The sequence below is a fragment of the Eucyclogobius newberryi genome, unplaced genomic scaffold (assembly GCF_026437365.1).
Source record: "Eucyclogobius newberryi isolate DKJ021-1_F unplaced genomic scaffold, fEucNew1.0.hap1 SCAF_9, whole genome shotgun sequence".
Taxonomy (NCBI): domain Eukaryota; kingdom Metazoa; phylum Chordata; class Actinopteri; order Gobiiformes; family Gobiidae; genus Eucyclogobius; species Eucyclogobius newberryi.
The window spans coordinates 10,417,483-10,439,880 of NW_027316532.1; the positions used below are offsets into that span (position 1 = coordinate 10,417,483).

The 22,398-nt window shown below is 49.1% G+C and overlaps 1 protein-coding gene across 1 annotated transcript in view; it reads right to left on the reverse strand.

The window, feature by feature from the left end:
- The window catches only part of sned1 (sushi, nidogen and EGF-like domains 1), a 54,049-nt gene that overhangs the window by 19,187 nt on the left and 12,464 nt on the right, over positions 1 to 22,398 (reverse strand). Inside the window, exons 4-14 of the mRNA XM_072438780.1 lie at positions 14,422 to 14,584; positions 13,719 to 13,844; positions 13,316 to 13,429; positions 12,562 to 12,675; positions 11,559 to 11,672; positions 11,124 to 11,171; positions 7,181 to 7,273; positions 6,961 to 7,095; positions 6,248 to 6,367; positions 5,481 to 5,597; positions 5,070 to 5,213 (exon numbers count right to left, since the gene is read on the reverse strand). Coding sequence (XP_072294881.1) covers positions 5,070 to 5,213; positions 5,481 to 5,597; positions 6,248 to 6,367; positions 6,961 to 7,095; positions 7,181 to 7,273; positions 11,124 to 11,171; positions 11,559 to 11,672; positions 12,562 to 12,675; positions 13,316 to 13,429; positions 13,719 to 13,844; positions 14,422 to 14,584 — 1,288 coding nt within the window. The remainder of the gene's footprint in view (positions 1 to 5,069; positions 5,214 to 5,480; positions 5,598 to 6,247; positions 6,368 to 6,960; positions 7,096 to 7,180; positions 7,274 to 11,123; positions 11,172 to 11,558; positions 11,673 to 12,561; positions 12,676 to 13,315; positions 13,430 to 13,718; positions 13,845 to 14,421; positions 14,585 to 22,398) is intronic.

Below are 22,398 nucleotides of genomic sequence, written 5' to 3' on the forward strand. Positions count from 1 at the left end.
TGTACTTCTTGTCATTTATTGTACGTCTTAAATTTACACGCTACCCTTTTTATTTTTTATTTTATTTATAATTTAAAATAAAAAAAAGGGTAGCGTGTAAATAATTTAAGACGTACAATTGTTTTTTTTTTGTTTGTTTTTTAAATATTTTATTTATTATTTACTCCTCCTTGAACCGACACCTTAACGTGGTGGAGGGGTTTGAGCGCCCGAATGATCCCGGGAGCTATGAGCCCCTGGTAGGGTCTCCCAAGGCAAACAGGTCCTAGGTGACGGGTCAGACAAAGATCGGTTCAGAAGTCCCCTATGATGAGTAAATGAACAAGGCCGTTTACGTCGCCCGGATCGGCGTCACCGGGGCCTCATCCTGGAGCCAGGCCTGGGATGGGTGCTCGATGGCGAGCGCCTGGTGGCCGGGTCTTACCCCACGGGGCCCGGCCGGGCACAGCCCGAAGGAGCGACGTGGGGCCGCCCTCCCGTGGGCCCACCACCCGCAGGAGGATCCATAAGGGGCCGGTGCAGAGAGATCTGGGCGTCAGTCGACGGCAGGGGCCTCGGCGACCAGATCTCCAGACACACAGACTAACTCTGGGGACATGGAATGTCACCTCGCTGGGGGGGAAAGAGCCTGAGCTTGTGCGGGAGGTTGAGCGATACCGACTAGATATAGTCGGCCTCACCTCCACGCACAGTTTGGGCTCTGGAACCCATCTCCTCGAGAGGGGCTGGACGCTCCACTTCTCTGGTGTTGCCCGCGGGGAAAGGCGGCGGGCTGGTGTGGGCTTGCTTATAGCCCCTCAGCTCAGCCGCCACGTGTTGGAGTTTACCCCAGTGAACGAGAGGGTCGTGTCCCTCCGCCTTCGGGTGGGGGACAGGTCTCTCACTGTTGTGGCGGCCTACGGGCCGAACAACAGTGCAGAGTACCCGGCCTTCTTGGAGTCCTTGGGAGGAGTACTGGACAGTGCACCGACCGGGGACTCCGTTGTTCTACTGGGGGACTTCAACGCCCACGTGGGCAATGACAGTGACACCTGGGGAGGGGTGATCGGGAAGAATGGCTTCCCCGATCTGAACCCGAGCGGTGTTCAGTTATTGGACTTCTGTGCTAGCCACGGATTGTCCATAACGAACACCATGTTCAAGCACAAGGGTGTTCATCAGTGCACATGGCACCAGGACACCCTAGGCCGGAGGTCAATGATCGACTTTGTTGTCGTGTCATCTGACCTCCGGCCGCGTGTCTTGGACACTCGGGTGAAGAGAGGGGCAGAGTTGTCAACCGATCACCACCTGGTGGTGAGTTAGATCCGCTGGCGGAGGAGGAAGCCGGACAGACTTGGCAGACCCAAGCGCATTGTGAGGGTCTGTTGGGAGCGTCTTGTGGAGCCCTCTGTCAGTAGGGTATTCAACTCGCACCTCCAGGAGAGCTTCTCCCATGTCCCGGGGGAGGTTGGGGACATTGAGTCCGAGTGGACCATGTTCTCCGCCTCCATTGTTGATGCGGCTGCTCGGAGCTGTGGTCGCAAGGTCTCCGGTGCCTGTCGTGGCGGCAACCCCCGAACCCGGTGGTGGACACAGGAAGTAAGGGATGCCGTCAGACTGAAGAAGGAGGCCTATCAGGCCACTCTGGCTTGTGGGTCTCCGGAGGTCATCGACAGGTATCGGCAGGCCAAGCGAGCCGCGGCTCGTGCTGTCGCAGAGGCAAAAACCCGGGCCTGGGAGGAGTTTGGGTAGGCCATGGAGGAGGACTATCGGTCGGCACCAAAGAAATTCTGGCAAACTGTCCGGCGCCTCAGGAGGGGGAAGCAGTGCCTCACCAACACCGTTTACGGTGTGGGTGGAGGCCTGCTGACCTCGACTGGGGATGTCGTCGGACGGTGGAAGGAATACTTTGAGGATCTCCTTAATCCCTCAGTCACGTCTTCCGAAGAGGAAGTAGAGACCGGGGACTCGGAGGTTGGCTCATCCATCACCCAAGCTGAAATCACTGAGGTTGTTCGCAAACTCCTCGGTGGCAGGGCTCCGGGGGTGGATGAGATCCGCCCTGAGTACCTAAAGTATCTGGATGTTGTAGGACTGTCTTGGTTGACACGTCTCAGCAACATCGCGTGGCGGTCGGGGACCGTGCCTCTGGACTGGCAGACCGGGGTGGTGGTCCCTCTGTTCAAGAAGGGGGACCGGAGGGTGTGTTCCAACTACAGAGGGATCACACTCCTCAGCCTCCCGGGTAAGGTCTATTCCAAGGTACTGGAGAGGAGAATCCGACCGATAGTCGAACCTCGGATTCAGGAGGAGCAGAGTGGTTTTCGTCCCGGTCGTGGAACACTGGACCAGCTCTATACCCTCCATCGGGTGCTCGAGGGTTCATGGGAGTTTGCCCAACCAGTCCACATGTGCTTTGTGGATATGGAGAATGCTTTCGACCGTGTCCCTCGGGGTGTCCTTTGGGGGGTGCTCTAGGAGTACGGGGTCCGGGGCCCTTTGCTCAGGGCTGTCCGGTCCCTGTATGACCGGAGCAGGAGCTGTGTTCGCATTGCCGGCAGTAAGTCAGACCTGTTCCCAGTGCATGTTGGACTCCGCCAGGGCTGCCCTTTGTCACCGGTTCTGTTCATAATTTTTATGGACAGAATTTCTAGGTGCAGTCAGGGGTCGGAGGGTGTCCGGTTTGGGGACCACAGGATCTCATCTCTGCTTTTTGCAGATGATGTTGTCCTGATGGCTCCATCCTGCAACATGCACTGGGACGGTTTGCAGCCGAGTGTGAAGCGGCTGGGATGAGAATCAGCACCTCCAAATCCGAGGCCATGGTTCTCGACCGGAAAAAGGTGGCTTGCCCTCTTCAGGTGGGTGGGGTGTCCTTGCCCCAAGTGGAGGAGTTCAAGTATCTCGGGGTCTTGTTCACGAGTGAAGGATGGAGCGTGAGATCGACAGGCGGATCGGTGCAGCGGCTGCAGTGATGCAGTCGCTGCATCGGACCGTTGTGGTAAAGAGGGAGCTGAGCCGAAAGGCAAAGCTCTCTGTCTACTGGTCGGTCTACGTTCCTACCCTCACCTATGGTCATGAGCTTTGGGTAGTGGCCGAAAGAACAAGATACAAGCGGTCGAAATGAGTTTTCTCCTCCGTGTGGCTGGGCGCTCCCTTAGAGATAAGGTGAGGAGGGAGCTCGGAGTAGAGCCGCTGCTCCTCCACGTCGAGAGGAGCCAGCTGAGGTGGCTCGGGCATCTGTTCCGGATGCCTCCTGGGCGCCTCCCTCGGGAGGTGTTTCAGGCATGTCCCACCGGGAAGAGGCCCCGGGGAAGACCCAGGACATGCTGGAGAGACTATGTCTCTTGGCTGGCCTGGGAACGCCTCAGGATCCCCCCCGGAGGAGTTAGAGGAAGTGTCTGGGGAGAAGGAAGTCTAGGAGTCCCTGCTCAGACTGCTGCCCCCGCGACCCGGCCCCGGATAAAGCGGCAGAAAATGGATGGATGGATGGATTTATTATTTATTTTTGACATTTTAAATACTAAAATATGTATCTGGGACTATTTTGAGGTAGTACCCTACACCTTTAAATTATAGCTTACAATTCTAAAACTACTATTTAGATGGGAAGGAATGTCTGGAATGCTGCCAATGTGGTCCTATAAATTTGGATTTGGCTAGGTGTTTTTATTTTTATTATTTATTTAGTTAATTTGATTGTATTTCTGTTTCTGTCATTTCTTTGTGATTTTAATGCATTTTTCCTGCTGTGAAGCACTTTGAATTGCCTTGTGTATGAAATGTGCTCTACAAATAAACGTTATGAGGGCAGTAGGCCCTCATAACCCCTGACAGCCTATGGCCTGTGACCTGGGCCTTCAAAAGGAGGCTCCCTCACCTGCGCTGGCCCTTCTCGCCTCTGACGTGACCTGCCACCTGGGAGCAATGCAAGCGGCACGAGGACCGGAGCATTCGTTCTGATCGCCCCAAAAACACCCCAAAGTTTAGGCTTAAAGCCAGCGATCACACCAGCGTGTTAACCAGGTTGGTTTGCGCATCGTGCACTCACCAAACCTTGCTGTATGACTCGTGCCGCACACACCCCAGGTTTAACGCCCCGGTAAGCTGTCTCGCTTCCATAGATTTATATTGTAATCAAACTCGTTCTAATTTAGCACTGTTTGTAGCGCGTGACGTTGCGTGCAGGCTTTGTGCGCCGGGATTCCTCCCAGCCACAGCGCGCATAGTGCACAGATTTGAGCACCGGTATGTATCTCTTTTCCTCTCTCCCTCGCTTGTTGCGCACGGTTCTGGACATCATCTGAGAGTTAATTCCCCAAACTATTGTACATTATAGGATTGGTAACCCCGCGGGTCTCTCCTCCGACCCCAAACCCAGAACTTCCCTCCAAGTGCCCTTGGTGGGTTTGGGCACGTTCGCACCAGCCCCATTCTACATTGACAGACTGTAACATATCAACGTTTGGAGTTTGAGTGTCGGCTCTGGCCCCCAGCTGGACTGTGGGACTGTACCGGGTCCCAGGCCTGCTGCTAAGGACCAGCGCCACCTCCTGGTAGGGTAATTGGGCTAAGTGCCTTAAGGGACAATCTGGGCTGCTGTTTATTTTACTTATTTCGGTGAATTGTTTAAATGTGTCTACTGTTTTAGAGGTGTGAATGAGAGTAGTAGTAGTTTTATTATTAAAAATACAAATGTTTTATTTATTCTGTCTTTAGATTTGATAAATTGTGAACTGTTTTCCTATATCTGAGTCTCCTGGTCCACTCAAAGAATTTGCGCTTGCCTTACTTGTGTATGTGTCCCTGGCACCAATCCAGGGTGGCGTTGTTGGAAACTAATACAGTCAATTATTCATTTAACCCATAAATTGGAATTTGTGTGGAAGACATCCACCTAAACGTCATATCCCTATTGTAGCCACGACATACTGATCTTAAGACACCAAGTGCGTCTGCTAAAGCAGCAAAGCAAAGCAAGAATAAATACCTTTGTTCAGATGCACATGGTAGTATTGTCATTTCAGATCTCCCAAAGGGGTATTAACCAGTATAAAGTAAAGCTATTGAACAAGAGCCTGTCTCACCAGAGGAGGCGTGTGTCCGACTCATGTTGATCTCACAGTGTCTCCCAAAGAAGTCCTCTGAGCACTCACACTTGTACTTCCCGATGTAATGGAAACACGTCCCTCCGTTTAGACACGGGCTGGACGAGCAGGGGTCTGGTCTTCCTGAAGGACACAAAACATTATGGACTGTAGGCCTCCGTCCACAGAAGACTGCTATAGTTTTGCATCAGAAATGTGCTAAACGTGCCAGTCTGGGCTGAGGTAAGTAAGAAGATCACACACAGCAAGAGTGTGAATTGACATTTTTATCATTAGAGACACTTTCTGATTTTGCATAGCTTCAAAACAACATTTGATATCTTGTAGACGATATAGTGGGAAGTATCATTATAATAAGAAATATAAGACATTGTGTCTGCAGCCACTGACCAACTTCACAGTGCTTCCCAGTGAAGCGGTACGGACACACGCAGTGGTACACGCCGTGCTCTTCTTTACACGTGCCCCCATTCCGGCAGGGCAAAGCGGCACAGGTATTGAGTCTGACTGGGAAGAAAGAGAACATATTTAAATCACACTAAATACATCAGTTTCAGTAAATTTCCTCTCAAAGTCCTGATTTTGCAGAAGTTACTCTTAAGTACTTAGCATAAGCCATTTAGCTATGGAACATTTCAAACAGCGTTACGATTTATGGCACGCGTCCTGGTGCATAAAACTAATGCTGGAGGTTAGCCTGAGTAATAGCCCACTGTAACTGGCCTGGAGACGTTTCCAGGTTTTTATTGGGTCACTTAATTATGTTAATCCATTGTCATAGTTTTCAAGTGTAAATAAGGTCAAAGTGAAATCTATAATGTGTCTAATATTAAGCAGTCCAACAGTACATGGTGAAATAGAGAATATATAATAATGTGTTGACTCTAAATTGGCCCTAGAGAGTGAATGGCTGTCTGTAATGTAAAGTCTATGTCTCTGTGTTGGCCCTGTGACGAGTTGGTCACTGTCCAGGGTGTACCCCGCCTAAGGCCCGAAGTCACTGGGTTAGGCTCCAGTCACCCGCGACCCCGAAAGGGAACAAGCGGTAGAAAATGGATGGATGGATAATAATGTGTCAACAAAATGACGGTGTGCAAGAGGATTCTCAGAGCTGCTTAATCAGAATCAGGACATATCATCTCTGTAGTTGAAGTTACCTTTCTGGCAGTGCTTGCCCCAGTATCCGTACTTGCACTCACAGCTGTAGCCGCCGTCCCGCTCGTAGCAGTAGCCTCCGTTCAGACACGGAGACGAGTCGCACACCGACTGGGGCTGTACTGAAAAACACACAGACACTTGACTGTGTCCCAGGGCACAACAGGGTCCAAACCAAAACCATGTCATTAACACATTATCAAGTAAGAGCCATTCATATTTAGATAACAAAGTGCAAAATGAACAGTGATTTCAAATGGATGAAGTGGGATTCAAAAGAGAAGTGGAAAAACATTGCATATAAAATAAGTCATATATGAATGTGGCTTACGACAGGTTGAGATCCCGAATGGTTGGTTTTTAACATCAGAACCTTTAGTTTACGATTAGGATGGAAAGTGGGTCTGAATTCTCTGACATCATGTGACCTTTAGCTGTCACAATGCTGGAACTTTTACCAAATATATGGAAAATACAGCTACACGAAACCAAAAGGCACAAAGTTGAAAAGTCTTCTCTCTGTCAGCAAATATACATAAATACACAGTACCTACACCCTATGCTATTAGTAATACAACAACAGCTCTTGTACCAGTCCTAAACAGCAGGTGACACCAGGTTTAAAAATGCTCCGGTTGCTATGGTAACCGTCAGCTGAGGCCCATCACATGTATTTGCGGAATGCCCTGTTGTCGTGTTGGCCCGGGGTCCTTACCATAGGGGTAGTAGTCTTTGTGGTCTAGCTCTGGCCCGCTGGTTTGACAAGTGCACAAGTAGGTCCCTCCGTACTCCAGACAGGGGCCGCCGTCGGGACAGGGCCGGCTGTGACTGCACGGAGTATGGGTTACTTCTGAGAGGACACGATTGTGATGTTTTGATCAAAGGTGCAGCGAGATATTTGAGAGGATAAGTGACTGTGAGCGGATAATACCCACCAAACTGACAGTAGAGCCCGGTGTAGCCCGCGGGGCATTCGCACGTCCCGTTCAGGTCCACGCAGACGCCGCCGTTCTGACAGAGGCATTCTTCTGCAGACATACGAGAGAAAGAAGGTGGTAAACGCAATCGAGTCAATGCTTTGGGACGATCAGTAGTAGATGGAAGAGCACTAACCCTAACCCTATCCCTAACCCTAACCCATGAACCCTAAGCCTAACCCTAACCCATGAACCCTAAGCCTAACCCTAACCCACACATGAGAGAAAGAAGGTGATAAACACACGATTCAATGCTTTGGGACGGTCAGGAGTAGCTGGTAGAGCACTAACCCTTAACCCTAACCCTATCCCCTAAACCCTAACCCTAACCCACAAACCCTAACCCCTAACCCTAACCCTGGGACGATCAGGAGTAGATGGTAGAGCACTAACCCTTAACCCTATCCCCTATCCCCTATCCCCTATCCCCTATCCCCTATCCCCTATCCCCTATCCCCTATCCCCTAACCCTAACCCTAACCCCTAACCCCTAAAGCCCTATAAACACAAGATTCAATGCTTTGGGAAGATCAGGAGTAGATGGTAGAGCACTAACCCTATCCCCTATCCCTAACCCCTAACCCTATAAACACAAGATTCAATGCTTTGGGACGATCAGGAGTAGATGGTAGAGCACTAACCCTAACCCTTAACCCTAACTCTAACCCACGAACCCTAAACCCTAACCCCCTTTTAAATATGTTGCATCAGAGTTGCCAAAATAAGACGCTGACTGTGAAACATTTGTGAGAAAAGCTTGAACAATGTGTGTGGAACTTACTATATACAAATGTACTAACACAGATCCAAGCATACTTAAGTACATGTGCTAACACAGATCCAAGCATACTAAGTACATGTACTAACACAGATCCAAGCATACTTAAGTACATGTGCTAACACAGATCCAAGCATACTTAAGTAAATGTACTAACATAGATCCAAGCATACTTAAGTACATATACTAACACAAATCTAAGCAGACTTAAGTATATGTACTAACACAGATCCAAGCATACTTAAGTACATGTACTAACACAAATCTAAGCATGCTTAAGTACATATACAACACAGATCTAAGCATACTTAAGTACATGTACTAACACAGATCCAAGCATACTTAAGTACATGTACTAACACAGATCCAAGCATACTTAAGTACATATACTAACACAAATCTAAGCAGACTTAAGTACATGTACTAACACAGATCCAAGCATACTTAAGTACATGTACTAACACAAATCTAAGCATACTTAAGTACATATACAACACAGATCTAAGCACACTTAAGTAAATGTATTAACACAAATCCAAGCATACTTAAGTACATGCACGAACACAAATCTAAGTATACTTAAGTACATGTACTAACACAGATCTAAGCATACTTAAGTAAATGTACCAACACAGATCTAAGCATACTTATTATTATCTTATTTTTATCTTTATTTTTTATTTTTGTTTTCTATTTTATTTTATTTCCCCCCTCCATTCCCTATTAAGATAGGAGAGGAGTTTTGTTAATAAGAGTTTTTTTGTTTTTGTCCATAAGAGTTCTATTAAGAGTGTGTTTTAAAACTTCCTATAATCTGTCCTTTCCTCCTGTTCTACTGCGTTGTAACAACAAAATTTCCCCTTGTGTGGATATTAAAGGATAATCTTATCTTATCTTATCTTACTTAAGTACGTGTACTAACACAGATCCAAGCATACTTAAGTACATGTACTAACACAGATCTAAGCATACTTAAGTACATGCACTAACACAGATCTAAGCACACTTAAGTAAATGTACTAACACAGACTTAAGTACACTGTATTGGTGAAAGTTGCCTCTGTTCTGCGTTTGGGGGCCGGCCTGTTGTAGGATAAACAAACACGGAGCCTTTGCCCCGTCAGCACGGGGCCCCAGATGCTTCTTTCATCTTCTGTAAACTCATTTTGATTCACTGTCATCCCTCTTTCCTTCATCTTCCCCAACAAAGTTCACAAGAGCAGAAGATTACAAGTCAGCGCGATGCACATCCGCTGCGTGCAAATTGTAAGAATGTTTTTATTTTCCTCCGCTTCCTAATTGCAGCAGTGGATCAAAGGACGCGGCCGTATCGCAGCTAAAAGCCTTTTGTTTGAAGTCGCAGCAGCGTGGCGCGGGGGATTATTTCTTTTCCATGATAAAGTGCATATTTTGTGACCGACACGCGAGACCTTGGGGGCAATAAATACGTTGTTAATTTGCTAGAGCCACGTTTCACCGGCCACCTGCGCCGGGCAGGGGCTTTGATCCGGCCTGATTAGGAGCTCCTGTGTCCCGCAACTTTCTCTTCCTCGGAGGATAGAGCTGTTTTTCCGCCGTGCCGTCCAAGTGAGCCAGGCAGGAAAGTATTTGTGGGATTTAAGAGAGCCGACATAAGCAGTTATAGTAGTTTGAGCTCAAGGGTGAGAAGTAGAATCCATATGCAACGGTCAAATCACACAGGATAGTCAGGTGTTTTTTACCTGAAAGTAAAAGCTGGTGCTAAACGTGCAAAATGACAATGTTCTAATACATGAATAAATCTTAATAAGTCTTCAAATATGTTTCACTAATCTTTCTTACAACTCAGCAAATTCTTTCCAAAACATTAAATGGAGCAAGTATGAAGCCTTGATACACTCGTTTATGAATGGAAGGTATAAGGACCAAGGGGGGATAATAACATACCCCATATTTGTGAACAAATTGTGCAATCATTATGCAGGCAGCAGCTGCGTTTGAAAGTGTAGCGCCCGGACCAACTTCCAGCAAGTGAGCGGCGGCGTGGAGCGTGCACCTTTCAGCAGTTCAGTCCACACAAATAGCCTGAATACCATAGACAGGCTTTGACTCATAAACGCTGCTTAAGTCTAGACAAAGCGTTTCCTCTTTGTTGGTAAACTAATAAAATGTGCTAATAAAGCGGCTGAGCTCCAGGTCGCAGTAGTAAACTGGGCGAGGCCGTGTCACTTTTGATAATTACAATAATCCGTCATCACAGCAGCTTCTTCCAGGGCACCAGGCCAAATTCCTGTGCCATAACACAGCTCCTCTCCACATACCCGAGTCTGCCTGCTACCTGCCCTGCTGCAGCACCGGCCCCTGTGCTGAGGGCCCAAAACTGTCCCTGCTCCAGTCCACAGCAGGTTAAAGTGCTTGTTTCAGTTAGTGGTTTTCAAACTGGAGTTCTGATTGTATTTTCATTTATTTGACAATGTAGTGATCTGATTGCCTGACCCGCCAGCCCCGCCCACATTCTGTTCAAATGCGTCTCGGTCTGGACTCGGAGTCAATAGCCAATGAGATCGTCGGTAATCCAGTTACCGACAACGCGTCACACTGAGATACTGAAGTAGCGCTTTCCACCCCCGTTCCAAAACATTCAAGATGGCGGACCCGGCTCGTGACCCGGCTCGTGACCCGACTCGTGACCCGGCTCGTGACCCAGTGTTTACTTCTGCTCTCGCTTCGGTTTGAACGATCAGGAAAGTCCGCTCTACTCGCCGTGATGAATGTGCGTTAGATGCGGTTATGCGAAGGGCGTCATCACGATTCAGGAGACATGTTCTGCGTTCGGGGACGGATAACGCGGAACACGCCTTGTTGACATGGGCTACGTAATATCCGGTTAAGCGTGTTGAGTTTTTTGCGTCACTTCTGGGTTTATGTGATTGGTTCTGTCTCTGCTCTAAACTCCGCCCTAGAAATTGAAACACAGCGGTCGAGCCTCAGACCCTCAGGTTTCGTTAAGTCGTCTGTCAAAACGTGTTGGGAACGGCTGGTCAGGCAAGTAATCGGACACACTGAGGGATGGTGAGGATCGTGGATCGCTGACGCAGAGTCGACTGTGGAAAAGGTTTGACAAAGTCTCTGTGCTTGTTTTACCTGTTTGGTTACTTGCTTGGGTCGTGTTCACCTCCAGCACCACGAGCTCTGCAGGAACAAGCACAACAAGACGGTGTCATTCAGATTCTGTTCTACATCCCACTGTGAGCACCAAACATCAGCCCTGGAATTCAGAGAGAGTTGAGTAAACATGTAATATCTAACAGTTATTTTGACAAGTTGTTGGAATGAAATTCAGGCAACCTCAACTGACCTTATAAACAACTATTTAAACACAAAAATACGAAGGGGCGGCCGGTCTTTACTGAACAAAAACAAGTCTATGCATCAACCCAGTAGTTTTGTGCGTATTATATATATTTTACCACCTGTTTGCCTTTATTTTGAATTTAGAAAGAGTAAATGAAGAGATTTGATTCTGAAATGGCATAACTTTAGTACAAAAGAGATGAAGTCGTTCAGCCAGGAGCTCACCGGTCTCACAGACGGGTCCGGCGAAGGCGGCTGGACACACGCAGGTGAAGTTGGTCACATGGTCGATGCACGCACCCCCGTTCAGACAGGGCTGCGAGTCACATTCATTTATGTCTGGAAGAAACACACACGTCCAGAGAAAGGAGGAAAGTGTCAGTTCACTCTCCGGATCCCTGAATGAGCTGGATTAAACACAGAGCGCGTCTCTTCAGAGAGCATCGAGTTTCACGGTCCAGGTGCGTCGCATTAGGACTGATCCTGGCTCATGTACGAACACGGATTCAAGGCCTGATCAGCTCATTCCTCCGGGAGTCTTGGGTTTCATTAATAACTCCACTAGGAGCAAGATAAAAGATGGGGGTCTTGGAAATATTACACCAAGTAACTCACTGCTGCTGCTCTATTTGACCCTTGGAAATGATAGGTGTCCATCAGCTCCACCATAAACCTAATGTGTAAATGTAAAGTAAGAAATGAATCTGCAGTAAATGAAAGCTCTCATTGGAATTTACATCAGAAGAGCTCAATTTTGTGATACAGGAGCAAAATATTTACTCAATATTTACTCATTTACTCATATATATATATATATATATATATATATAATATATATATATAATATATATGTATATAATATATATATATATATATATATATATATATATATAGTGTGTGTTTGCTCAAAGCCAGGACTTAAGCCTTAAAAGTCAGGATGTCACCATGACTGTGCTCAAAATCAGTCCTATTAAAAATGTAACCGAGGAGAAAGTACAGATACTTGCTCTAAAAGTAAAAAGTATCCACTGTCAAATTGAATGAAATAAATTTGTCAAAATCTTCTTTTGTACTTTTACTTTTTAAATGTTTTTTTTTTTAATTCAGAAATTAACCTAAAGAACAAAAAATACACATCTCACGCTGCCTTTTGTCTGCGTTTGTGAAACATGTGTTTAATGCAGTAGTCAATTACATCATAGTATATCATAATACAAATATAACTCACCGATGGCGCACAGGGGCCCGGTGTATCCAGGGTCACACACACATGTGAAGTTGTTCAGTCCCGGGACGCACTGCGCGTTGTTGAAGCAAGGTTTGTCTTTGCACTCGTCGATGTCTGAAAAACAGGGAGAGAATATTTATATTTCCTCAGCTGAGAAAGGTTTAGAGACTGGACACATCGCTACAGTTTTTGTCTTGAGAACATAAATGTATTTTACCATAATTCTAGAGACTAAGCTTATATAGTGCATGGGACTTTTGAACATCCCACAGCACTACGGCCAGATTCTGCAATATTAATATTATTCTGATATTTCAATATACTTTTTAACACAATCATTTCAAAATAATGTTCATGTCTTAATATAATGTCAAACTGTCAAAAATAAAAACATAACAGACAAAACCAAGACTAAATCAAGTCTAATTTAGATTTCAAAGGGAAAATCATGAATAGAAATCTGCCTTTTTCAAAGTTTTTTCATTGTAAAAACTGTAAAGTCAAATGGAGGACATTGGTGTTATTGTGATATACAGATAGTTCGATGCGATTCAATTTGGCCAATATTGTGACATTGATACTTTTGTGATATATTGAGGCAGAAACAATTCTATTCTCAACTTGAAAATCCCTTCAATCCCTCAGTAGTGGTACAACATTATACCATAAATAAGATTACCATGCATTAGTCAAAGAAAAACACAACTAAAAATGAACAGCTCATAGTTTAAACTGTCTTTAGGGTCACATTTACCGGTTTCACAGTGAACCCCGGTGAATCCCGGAGGACACTGGCAGACGAAACTGTTGATCTGGTCTTTACACGTCCCTCCGCTCTGGCACGGGTTGGAGGCGCACTCATCGACATCTAAAACAGAATAACAAAGACCCAAATAAGTCCTTTTTAATGAACAAACATCTGACCAGGTTGAAGAGTTGCTAGAAAGTTCAAAAATGCAATTGATACTGTGCAACTATGCAAAGCCTTTGGAAAAGTTGTGTCAATGTGTCCCTCTGGCGAGACGCACAAAATCCTTCTGTTTTTACAAGCTGATAGTATTTTTCCTGGCTAATCCCGTTTGAAACATCAGAATCCACTCACAGTGTGCAGGGTGTTCAGTTAAACAGGGCAGGAAGTAACATCAGCCGTAACTCACCGATCTGGCACCTCCGCCCCGTGAACCCGGCCAGACAGGAGCAGGTGAAGGACGGGTTTCCTGTGATGCAGTCGTCAATGCACTGACCGCCATTCAAACAAGGACGCAAGTGCGGGCAAACCGAAGCTGTGGAAGCAAGAGGTCAGAGGTCAGAGTCTTCACTGTCACGGAGCAGGCAAAAGCGGAGTGTGTGTTCAGATGAGTCTAACCCTATAGGGATGAATAAATGCACGGAAAGGTTTGGCAAAAGTCAGCTCTTGTTCCCTGTAATGAAAGTGAGTGAACAATTTTGACTATTTTATAATATTACATTTGTATTAAAAGCATTACATTTTTGTTTTGAACAGATACAAACAGTAATATTGTCTTGTGTCTACGTTTAGTAAGCGAGATACGACTGTGATCATGATCGTACATGATACACATACATTGTCCCACATTTACTCTCTGTTAAAACACGTCTTTAAACTTATTATTTGAGGTTTAATAATCAGACAACTGTGAAGTGTCTGTAAAATGAATCATAAAACTGCAAAAATGTCACCTTATACTCTTATTTTAAATGTTACAAAGTACAGTATATAGTGTATATATAGTACATTAATGCACACTGCACCGATTCTGATCTATAACAAGAGACCGCCAAGATCCAGAACACAATGACACAAGCGGTCAGATACAGTGTCCAGAATAAAGTCCTCACCAGAGTCGTTGCAGCTGCCCACTTCCACGTTCGCGTCGTCGATCCGGAACACCCATCTGCCGGGGAAACCCACGTTTGTGGTGCCTTCAACGTTCACGATGTCGGCTGTTCGAGAGCCGGGGATGTTGAAGTAGCGCTTTCCATCGCCAGCGTTAAAACCTGCCTAGGAAAACAGCAGCACAATGAGGGACCAGAGCAGAGACATGAGGGACCAGAGCAGAGACATGAGGGACCAGAGCAGAGACATGAGGGACCAGAGCAGAGACATGAAGGACCAGAGCAGAGACACCAGAGCAGAGACATGAGGGACCAGAGCAGAGACATGAGGGACCAGAGCAGAGACATGAAGGACCAGAGCAGAGACACCAGAGCAGAGACATGAGGGACCAGAGCAGAGACATGAGGGACCAGAGCAGAGACATGAGGGACCAGAGCAGAAACATGAAGGACCAGAGCAGAGACATGAAGGACCAGAGCAGAGACATGAGGGACCAGAGCAGAAACATGAAGGACCAGAGCAGAGACATGAAGGACCAGAGCAGAGACATGAAGGACCAGAGCAGAGACATGAGGGACCAGAGCAGAGACATGAGGGACCAGAGCAGAGACATGAGGGACCAGAGCAGAGACATGAGGGACCAGAGCAGAAACATGAAGGACCAGAGCAGAGACACCAGAGCAGAGACATGAGGGACCAGAGCAGAGACATGAGGGACCAGAGCAGAGACATGAGGGACCAGAGCAGAGACATGAGGGACCAGAGCAGAAACATGAAGGACCAGAGCAGAGACATGAAGGACCAGAGCAGAGACATGAGGGACCAGAGCAGAGACATGAGGGACCAGAGGAGAGACATGAGGGACCAGAGCAGAGACATGAGGGACCAGAGCAGAGACATGAGGGACCAGAGCAGAGACATGAGGGACCAGAGCAGAGACATGAAGGACCAGAGCAGAGACACCAGAGCAGAGACATGAGGGACAAGAGCAGAGACATGAGGGACCAGAGCAGAGACATGAGGGACCAGAGCAGAGACATGAGGGAGCAGAGACATGAGGGACCAGAGTAGAGACATGAGGGACCAGAGCAGAGACATGAGGGACCAGAGCAGAGACATGAAGGACCAGAGCAGAGACATGAGGGACCAGAGCAGAGACATGAGGGACCAGAGTAGAGACATGAGGGACCAGAGCAGAGACATGAGGGACCAGAGCAGACACATGAGGGACCAGAGCAGACACATGAGGGACCAGAGCAGACACATGAGGGACCAGAGCAGAGACATGAGGGACCAGAGCAGAGACATGAGGGACCAGAGCAGAGACATGAGGGACCAGAGCAGAGACATGAAGGACCAGAGCAGAGACATGAGGGACCAGAGCAGAGACATGAGGGACCAGAGCAGAGACATGAGGGACCAGAGCAGAGACATGAGGGACCAGAGCAGAGACACCAGAGCAGAGACATGAGGGACCAGAGCAGAGACATGAGGGACCAGAGCAGAGACATGAAGGACCAGAGCAGAGAGATTAGGGACCAGAGCAGAGACATGAGGGACCAGAGCAGAGACATGAGGGACATGAGGGACAAGAGCAGAGACATGAGGGACCAGAGCAGAGACATGAGGGACCAGAGCAGAGATATGAGAGACCAGAGTAGAAACATGAGGGACCAGAGCAGAGACATGAGGGACCAGAGCAGAGACATGAGGGACCAGAGCAGAGACATGAGGGACCAGAGCAGACACATGAGGGACCAGAGCAGAGACATGAGGGACCAGAGCAGAGACATGAGGGACCAGAGCAGAGACATGAAGGACCAGAGCAGAGACACCAGAGCAGAGACATGAGGGACCAGACCAGAGACATGAGGGACCAGAGTAGAGACATGAGGGACCAGAGCAGAGACATGAGGGAGCAGAGACATGAGGGACCAGAGTAGAGACATGAGGGACCAGAGCAGAGACATGAGGGACCAGAGTAGAGACATGAGGGACCAGAGCAGAGACATGAGGGACCAGAGCAGAGACATGAGGGAGCAGAGACATGAGAGACCAGAGCAGAGACATGAGGGACCAGAGCAGGGACATGAAGGACCAGAGCAGAGACATGAGGGACCAGAGCAGAGACATGAGGGATCAGAGCAGAGACATGAGGGACCAGAGCAGAGACATGAGGGACCAGAGTAGAGACATGAGGGACCAGAGCAGAGACATGAGGGACCAGAGCAGACACATGAGGGACCAGAGCAGACACATGAGGGACCAGAGCAGACACATGAGGGACCAGAGCAGACACATGAGGGACCATAGCTGAGACATGAGGGACCAGAGCAGAGACACCAGAGCAGGGACATGAAGGACCAGAGCAGAGACATGAGGGACCAGAGCAGAGACATGAGGGACCAGAGCAGAGACATGAAGGACCAGAGCAGAGACATGAGGGACCAGAGCAGAGACATGAGGGACCAGAGCAGAGACACCAGAGCAGAGACATGAGGGACCAGAGCAGAGACATGAGGGACCAGAGCAGAGACATGAAGGACCAGAGCAGAGAGATTAGGGACCAGAGCAGAGACATGAGGGACCAGAGCAGAGACATGAGGGACATGAGGGACAAGAGCAGAGACATGAGGGACCAGAGCAGAGACATGAGGGACCAGAGCAGAGACATGAGGGACCAGAGTAGAAACATGAGGGACCAGAGCAGAGACATGAGGGACCAGAGCAGAGACATGAAGGACCAGAGCAGAGACATGAAGGACCAGAGCAGAGACATGAGGGACCAGAGCAGAGACATGAAGGACCAGAGCAGAGACATGAAGGACCAGAGCAGAGACATGAGGGACCAGAGCAGAGACATGAAGGACCAGAGCAGAGACACCAGAGCAGAGACATGAGGGACCAGAGCAGAGACATGAGGGACCAGAGCAGAGACATGAGGGACCAGAGCAGAGACATGAGGGACCAGAGCAGAGACATGAGGGAGCAGAGACATGAGGGACCAGAGTAGAGACATGAGGGACCAGAGCAGAGACATGAGGGACCAGAGCAGAGACATGAAGGACCAGAGCAGACACATGAGGGACCAGAGCAGACACATGAGGGACCAGAGCAGACACATGAGGGACCAGAGCAGAGACATGAGGGACCAGAGCAGAGACATGAAGGACCAGAGCAGAGACACCAGAGCAGAGACATGAGGGACCAGAGCAGAGACATGAGGGACCAGAGCAGAGACATGAGGGACCAGAGCAGAGACATGAGGGAGCAGAGACATGAGGGACCAGAGTAGAGACATGAGGGACCAGAGCAGAGACATGAGGGACCAGAGCAGAGACATGAAGGACCAGAGCAGACACATGAGGGACCAGAGCAGACACATGAGGGACCAGAGCAGACACATGAGGGACCAGAGCAGAGACATGAGGGACCAGAGCAGAGACATGAAGGACCAGAGCAGAGACACCAGAGCAGAGACATGAAGGACCAGAGCAGAGACATGAGGGACCAGAGCAGAGACATGAGGGACCAGAGCAGAGACATGAGGGACCAGAGCAGAGACATGAGGGACCAGAGCAGAGACATGAAGGACCAGAGCAGAGAGATTAGGGACCAGAGCAGAGACATGAGGGACCAGAGCAGAGACATGAGGGACATGAGGGACAAGAGCAGAGACATGAGGGACCAGAGCAGAGACATGAGGGACCAGAGTAGAAACATGAGGGACCAGAGCAGAGACATGAGGGACCAGAGCAGAGACATGAGGGACCAGAGCAGAGACATGAGGGACCAGAGCAGAGACATGAAGGACCAGAGCAGAGACATGAGGGACCAGAGCAGAGACATGAGGGACCAGAGCAGAGACATGAGGGACCAGAGCAGAGACACCAGAGCAGAGACATGAAGGACCAGAGCAGGGAGATTAGGGACCAGAGCAGAGACATGAGGGACCAGAGCAGAGACATGAGGGACATGAGGGACAAGAGCAGAGACATGAGGGACCAGAGCAGAGACATGAGGGACCAGAGCAGAGACATGAGGGACCAGAGTAGAAACATGAGGGACCAGAGCAGAGACATGAGGGACCAGAGCAGAGACATGAGGGATCAGAGCAGAGACATGAAGGACCAGAGCAGAGACATGAAGGACCAGAGCAGAGACATGAGGGACCAGAGCAGAGACATGAAGGACCAGAGCAGAGACATGAGGGACCAGAGCAGAGACATGAGGGACCAGAGCAGAGACATGAGGGACCAGAGTAGAGACATGAAGGACCAGAGCAGAGACATGAAGGGCCAGAGCAGAGAGATTAGGGACCAGAGCAGAGACATGAGGGACCAGAGCAGAGACATGAGGGACCAGAGCAGAGACATGAAGGACCAGAGCAGAGACACCAGAGCAGAGACATGAGGGACCAGAGCAGAGACATGAGGGACCAGAGCAGAGACATGAAGGACCAGAGCAGAGACATGAGGGACCAGAGCAGAAACATGAAGGACCAGAGCAGAGACATGAGGGACCAGAACAGACACATGAGGGACCAGAGCAGAGACATGAGGGACCAGAGCAGAGGCATAAGGGACCAGAACAGACACATGAGGGACCAGAGCAGAGACATGAAGGACCAGAGCAGAGACATGAATGACCAGAGCAGAGACATGAGGGACCAGAGCAGAGACATGAGGGACCAGAGCAGAGATATGAGGGACCAGAGCAGAGACATGAGGAACCAGAGCAGAGACATGAAGGACCAGAGCAGAGACATGAGGGACCAGAGCAGAGACATGAGGGACCAGAGCAGAGACATGAGGGACCAGAGTAGAGACATGAGGGACCAGAGCAGAGACATGAAGGACCAGAGCAGAGACATGAAGGACCAGAGCAGAGACATGAATGACCAGAGTAGAGACATGAGGGACCAGAGCAGAGACATGAAGGACCAGAGCAGAGACATGAAGGACCAGAGCAGAGACATGAGGGACCAGAGCAGAGACATGAGGGACCAGAGCAGAGACATGAGGGACCAGAGCAGAGACACCAGAGCAGAGACATGAGGGACCAGAGCAGAGACAACGTTCTGAGCATGAACTAATGTCACAGTGGGTCAGGAAAAGAAATCCAGATAGAGAAAGCTCCCTACAACACAGAAAAGAGTAACGTGTTCTAATATGTATGATATATATACAGCACTATTATGCTTGACTGACCCGCCAGCCCCGCCCACATTCTGTTCGAATGCGTAAGGGTCTGGAATCTGAGTCAGAGCCAATGAAATTGTCGGTAATCCATTTACCGATCCAATCCCAGGCGGAGGTTTTAACGCGTCACACTGAGATACGGAAGTAGCTCTTCACCCCCGTTCAAAACTGATGACACGCTTGGGCTAGTCCTGGGTCTTTTCAACCGTGTTTGGGATTCAGGTTGTGTTCCATCTGCATGGAAACAGTCTACGGTGGTGCCGGTTCTGAAGCCGGGTAGGCCAGCGTCTGACCCTTCAAGTTATAGGCCGATTGCCTTGACGTCGCAGCTCGGGAAAACGATGGAGCGCATGGTTACCGAGCGGTTGGATTACTTCTTGGAGAGTCAGGGTTTGCTTCCCGCGCACCAGAGTGGTTTCCGTAGGGGCAGGAACACCATGGATTCCGTGTTGTGTTTGGAATCTGATATCCAGCTGGCCAGGGCTCAGAAAGAAAAGGTTATTGCGGTGCTCTTTGATGTGGAGAAGGCGTACGATATGGTTTGGAAGGATGGGCTCCTCATTAAGCTGCGGAAGTGTGGTGTGAAGGGTAAACTGTTTAACTGGGTCCGGAGCTTTCTGTCTGGCCGGCGTATCCAAACCAGAGTGGGCGCTGCTTACTCTGGGGTCTATGGGGTGGAGAATGGGATCCCGCAGGGGAGTGTGTGTAGCCCTATCTTGTTCAATGTTATGATTAAGGACATCTTTGACGACGTGGATGGGTCTGTTGGGAGGAGCCTTTATGCTGACGATGGCGCTCTATGGGTGAGAGGGAGGAATCTCCGGTTTTACGAGGCGAAACTGCAAAGGGCAATACAGCAGGTGGAGCAGTGGACCCTGAAGTGGGGGTTTAAACTGTCCGTACGGAAGTCTCCCTTCGACTGCATGGGCAGGTGCTCGAACAGGTCAGGGAGGTGAGGTTCTTGGGGGTCACCTTTGACGAGAGGCTTAGTTGGCGTCGGCACATTGATGAGGTCAGTGGTAAATGCAAAAGGGTGAATAACTTGCTTCGTTGTCTATCCGGCCAGGACTGGGGGGCCAGCAGAAGGTCGCTCCTGGGTATTCATCGGGCCGTCATGAGGGCGGCTATTGATTATGGCTGTATAGCCTACATGTCTGCGGCTGAGACTAACTTAAAGAAGCTTGATGTGGAGCAAGCCCAGGCCTTGCGCATCTGCTGTAGGGCTTTTAGGACCTCCCCTGTCTCGGCGCTGCAGGTTGAGTTGGGGGAATTGCCGTTACGGCTCCGGAGGCTAGAACTTCTGTTGGCTTACTGGGTGAATGTGCAAGGTCATACGAGCTCTCACCCGGTGAGGGACTTTCTCAGGGTTGATGGGGGGCAGAGTGAGGCTGGCGGTATGATTTTCAGCCAGGTAGGAAATGCGAAGGCGCGGCTTGCGGGGGTTGGTGATCTGCGTGTGAGCCCGTCGGTAGCTTTGTCTGCTATAGCTCCGTGGAAGTTTGTCCCGGCTCCTGTTGATGTTAGCTTGCATGGCAAGCTTAGAGGAGTCGCTGGGAGGGCACCGCAGTTTGCCGTTCAAGCGCTCATCGATAAGCACTCAGGTGATGTGTTTATTTATACCGACGGGTCTAGGGATCCTGAGAGTGGGCGTACTGGCGCCGCTTATTTTGTGCCTGACCTGGGGCTAGCGGTCAAGAAGAGGTTGACAGATCGCCTTTCTGTTTTCACGTCGGAACTTATAGCGATACGGTTGGCGTTGGAATGGGCGGAATCTGCTTTGCAGTGTTGCGGCATTGTGGTGGCCTCTGACAGCCTTTCTGCATTGCAAAGCATTAAATCTGGGAAATCGGATTGCAGACAGGATGTGTTGAATGGCATCTTCTGTCTGATGCTCTCCCTGTCCAGGAAGGATGTGAGGGTTTCCTTCATTTGGGTCCCTGCGCATGTGGGGGTGGATGGTAACGAAATGGCTGATGCACTGGCTAAACGTTCCCTTCGGCGGCCATCAATTGATGTGGCGGTTGAGTTAAGCAAATCTGAAATCAAGCCTGTTATCAAGAGTCATGTGGTCGGCCTTTGGCAGGAATTTTGGAGCCACTGTGTTACTGGACGGCATCTCTATCACATACAGGGTAGTGTGGGTCCTTGCGGGTCTATGGGCAGGAACGCGTGGGAGGAAAGGGCCTTCGCCCGCATGAGGATTGGCCATACTGGACTCAATTGGTCACTGAGTAGGATAGGCAAACATCCGACCGGTCTGTGTGGTCACTGTCGGGTGCCAGAGACTGTCGAGCATGTGCTGATTTGCTGTGAGGCTTATGATAGGGAAAGGGCCGGGTTGGCCTTGTGGTTTCGGAATAATGGGCGGGAGTTCAATCTGCGGAACGTTCTGGCGATCCAGTCACAGGGTTTGTGTCAGGCTGTGGTTGCTTACTTATGTAGCACAGGGCTGGGTAAACGTTTATAGAGGTGGGGGGTGTTGGAGACTGAGCCGAGGATGAGGAGCAAGAGGATGTTCTAACGCGCTTGGACTTCATGGGCCTAGAAACGCCAAAGTGATGGAAGAAGGACTTCTAAAGGATAAAACGACAAAGACGTCCCATGACCTCATGGGCTTTGTAAAACAACAAAGACGTCCCATGATCTCATGGGCTTTGTACTTCCAAAGCACCGAACGTCAAAGAGGGCGAGGAAGGTGAAGAAGAGTCTCCCTGGAATAAAGCCGGTTGGTCTCTGACACAACAACTATTCTAGTCACAAAAACACATCATGACCTCA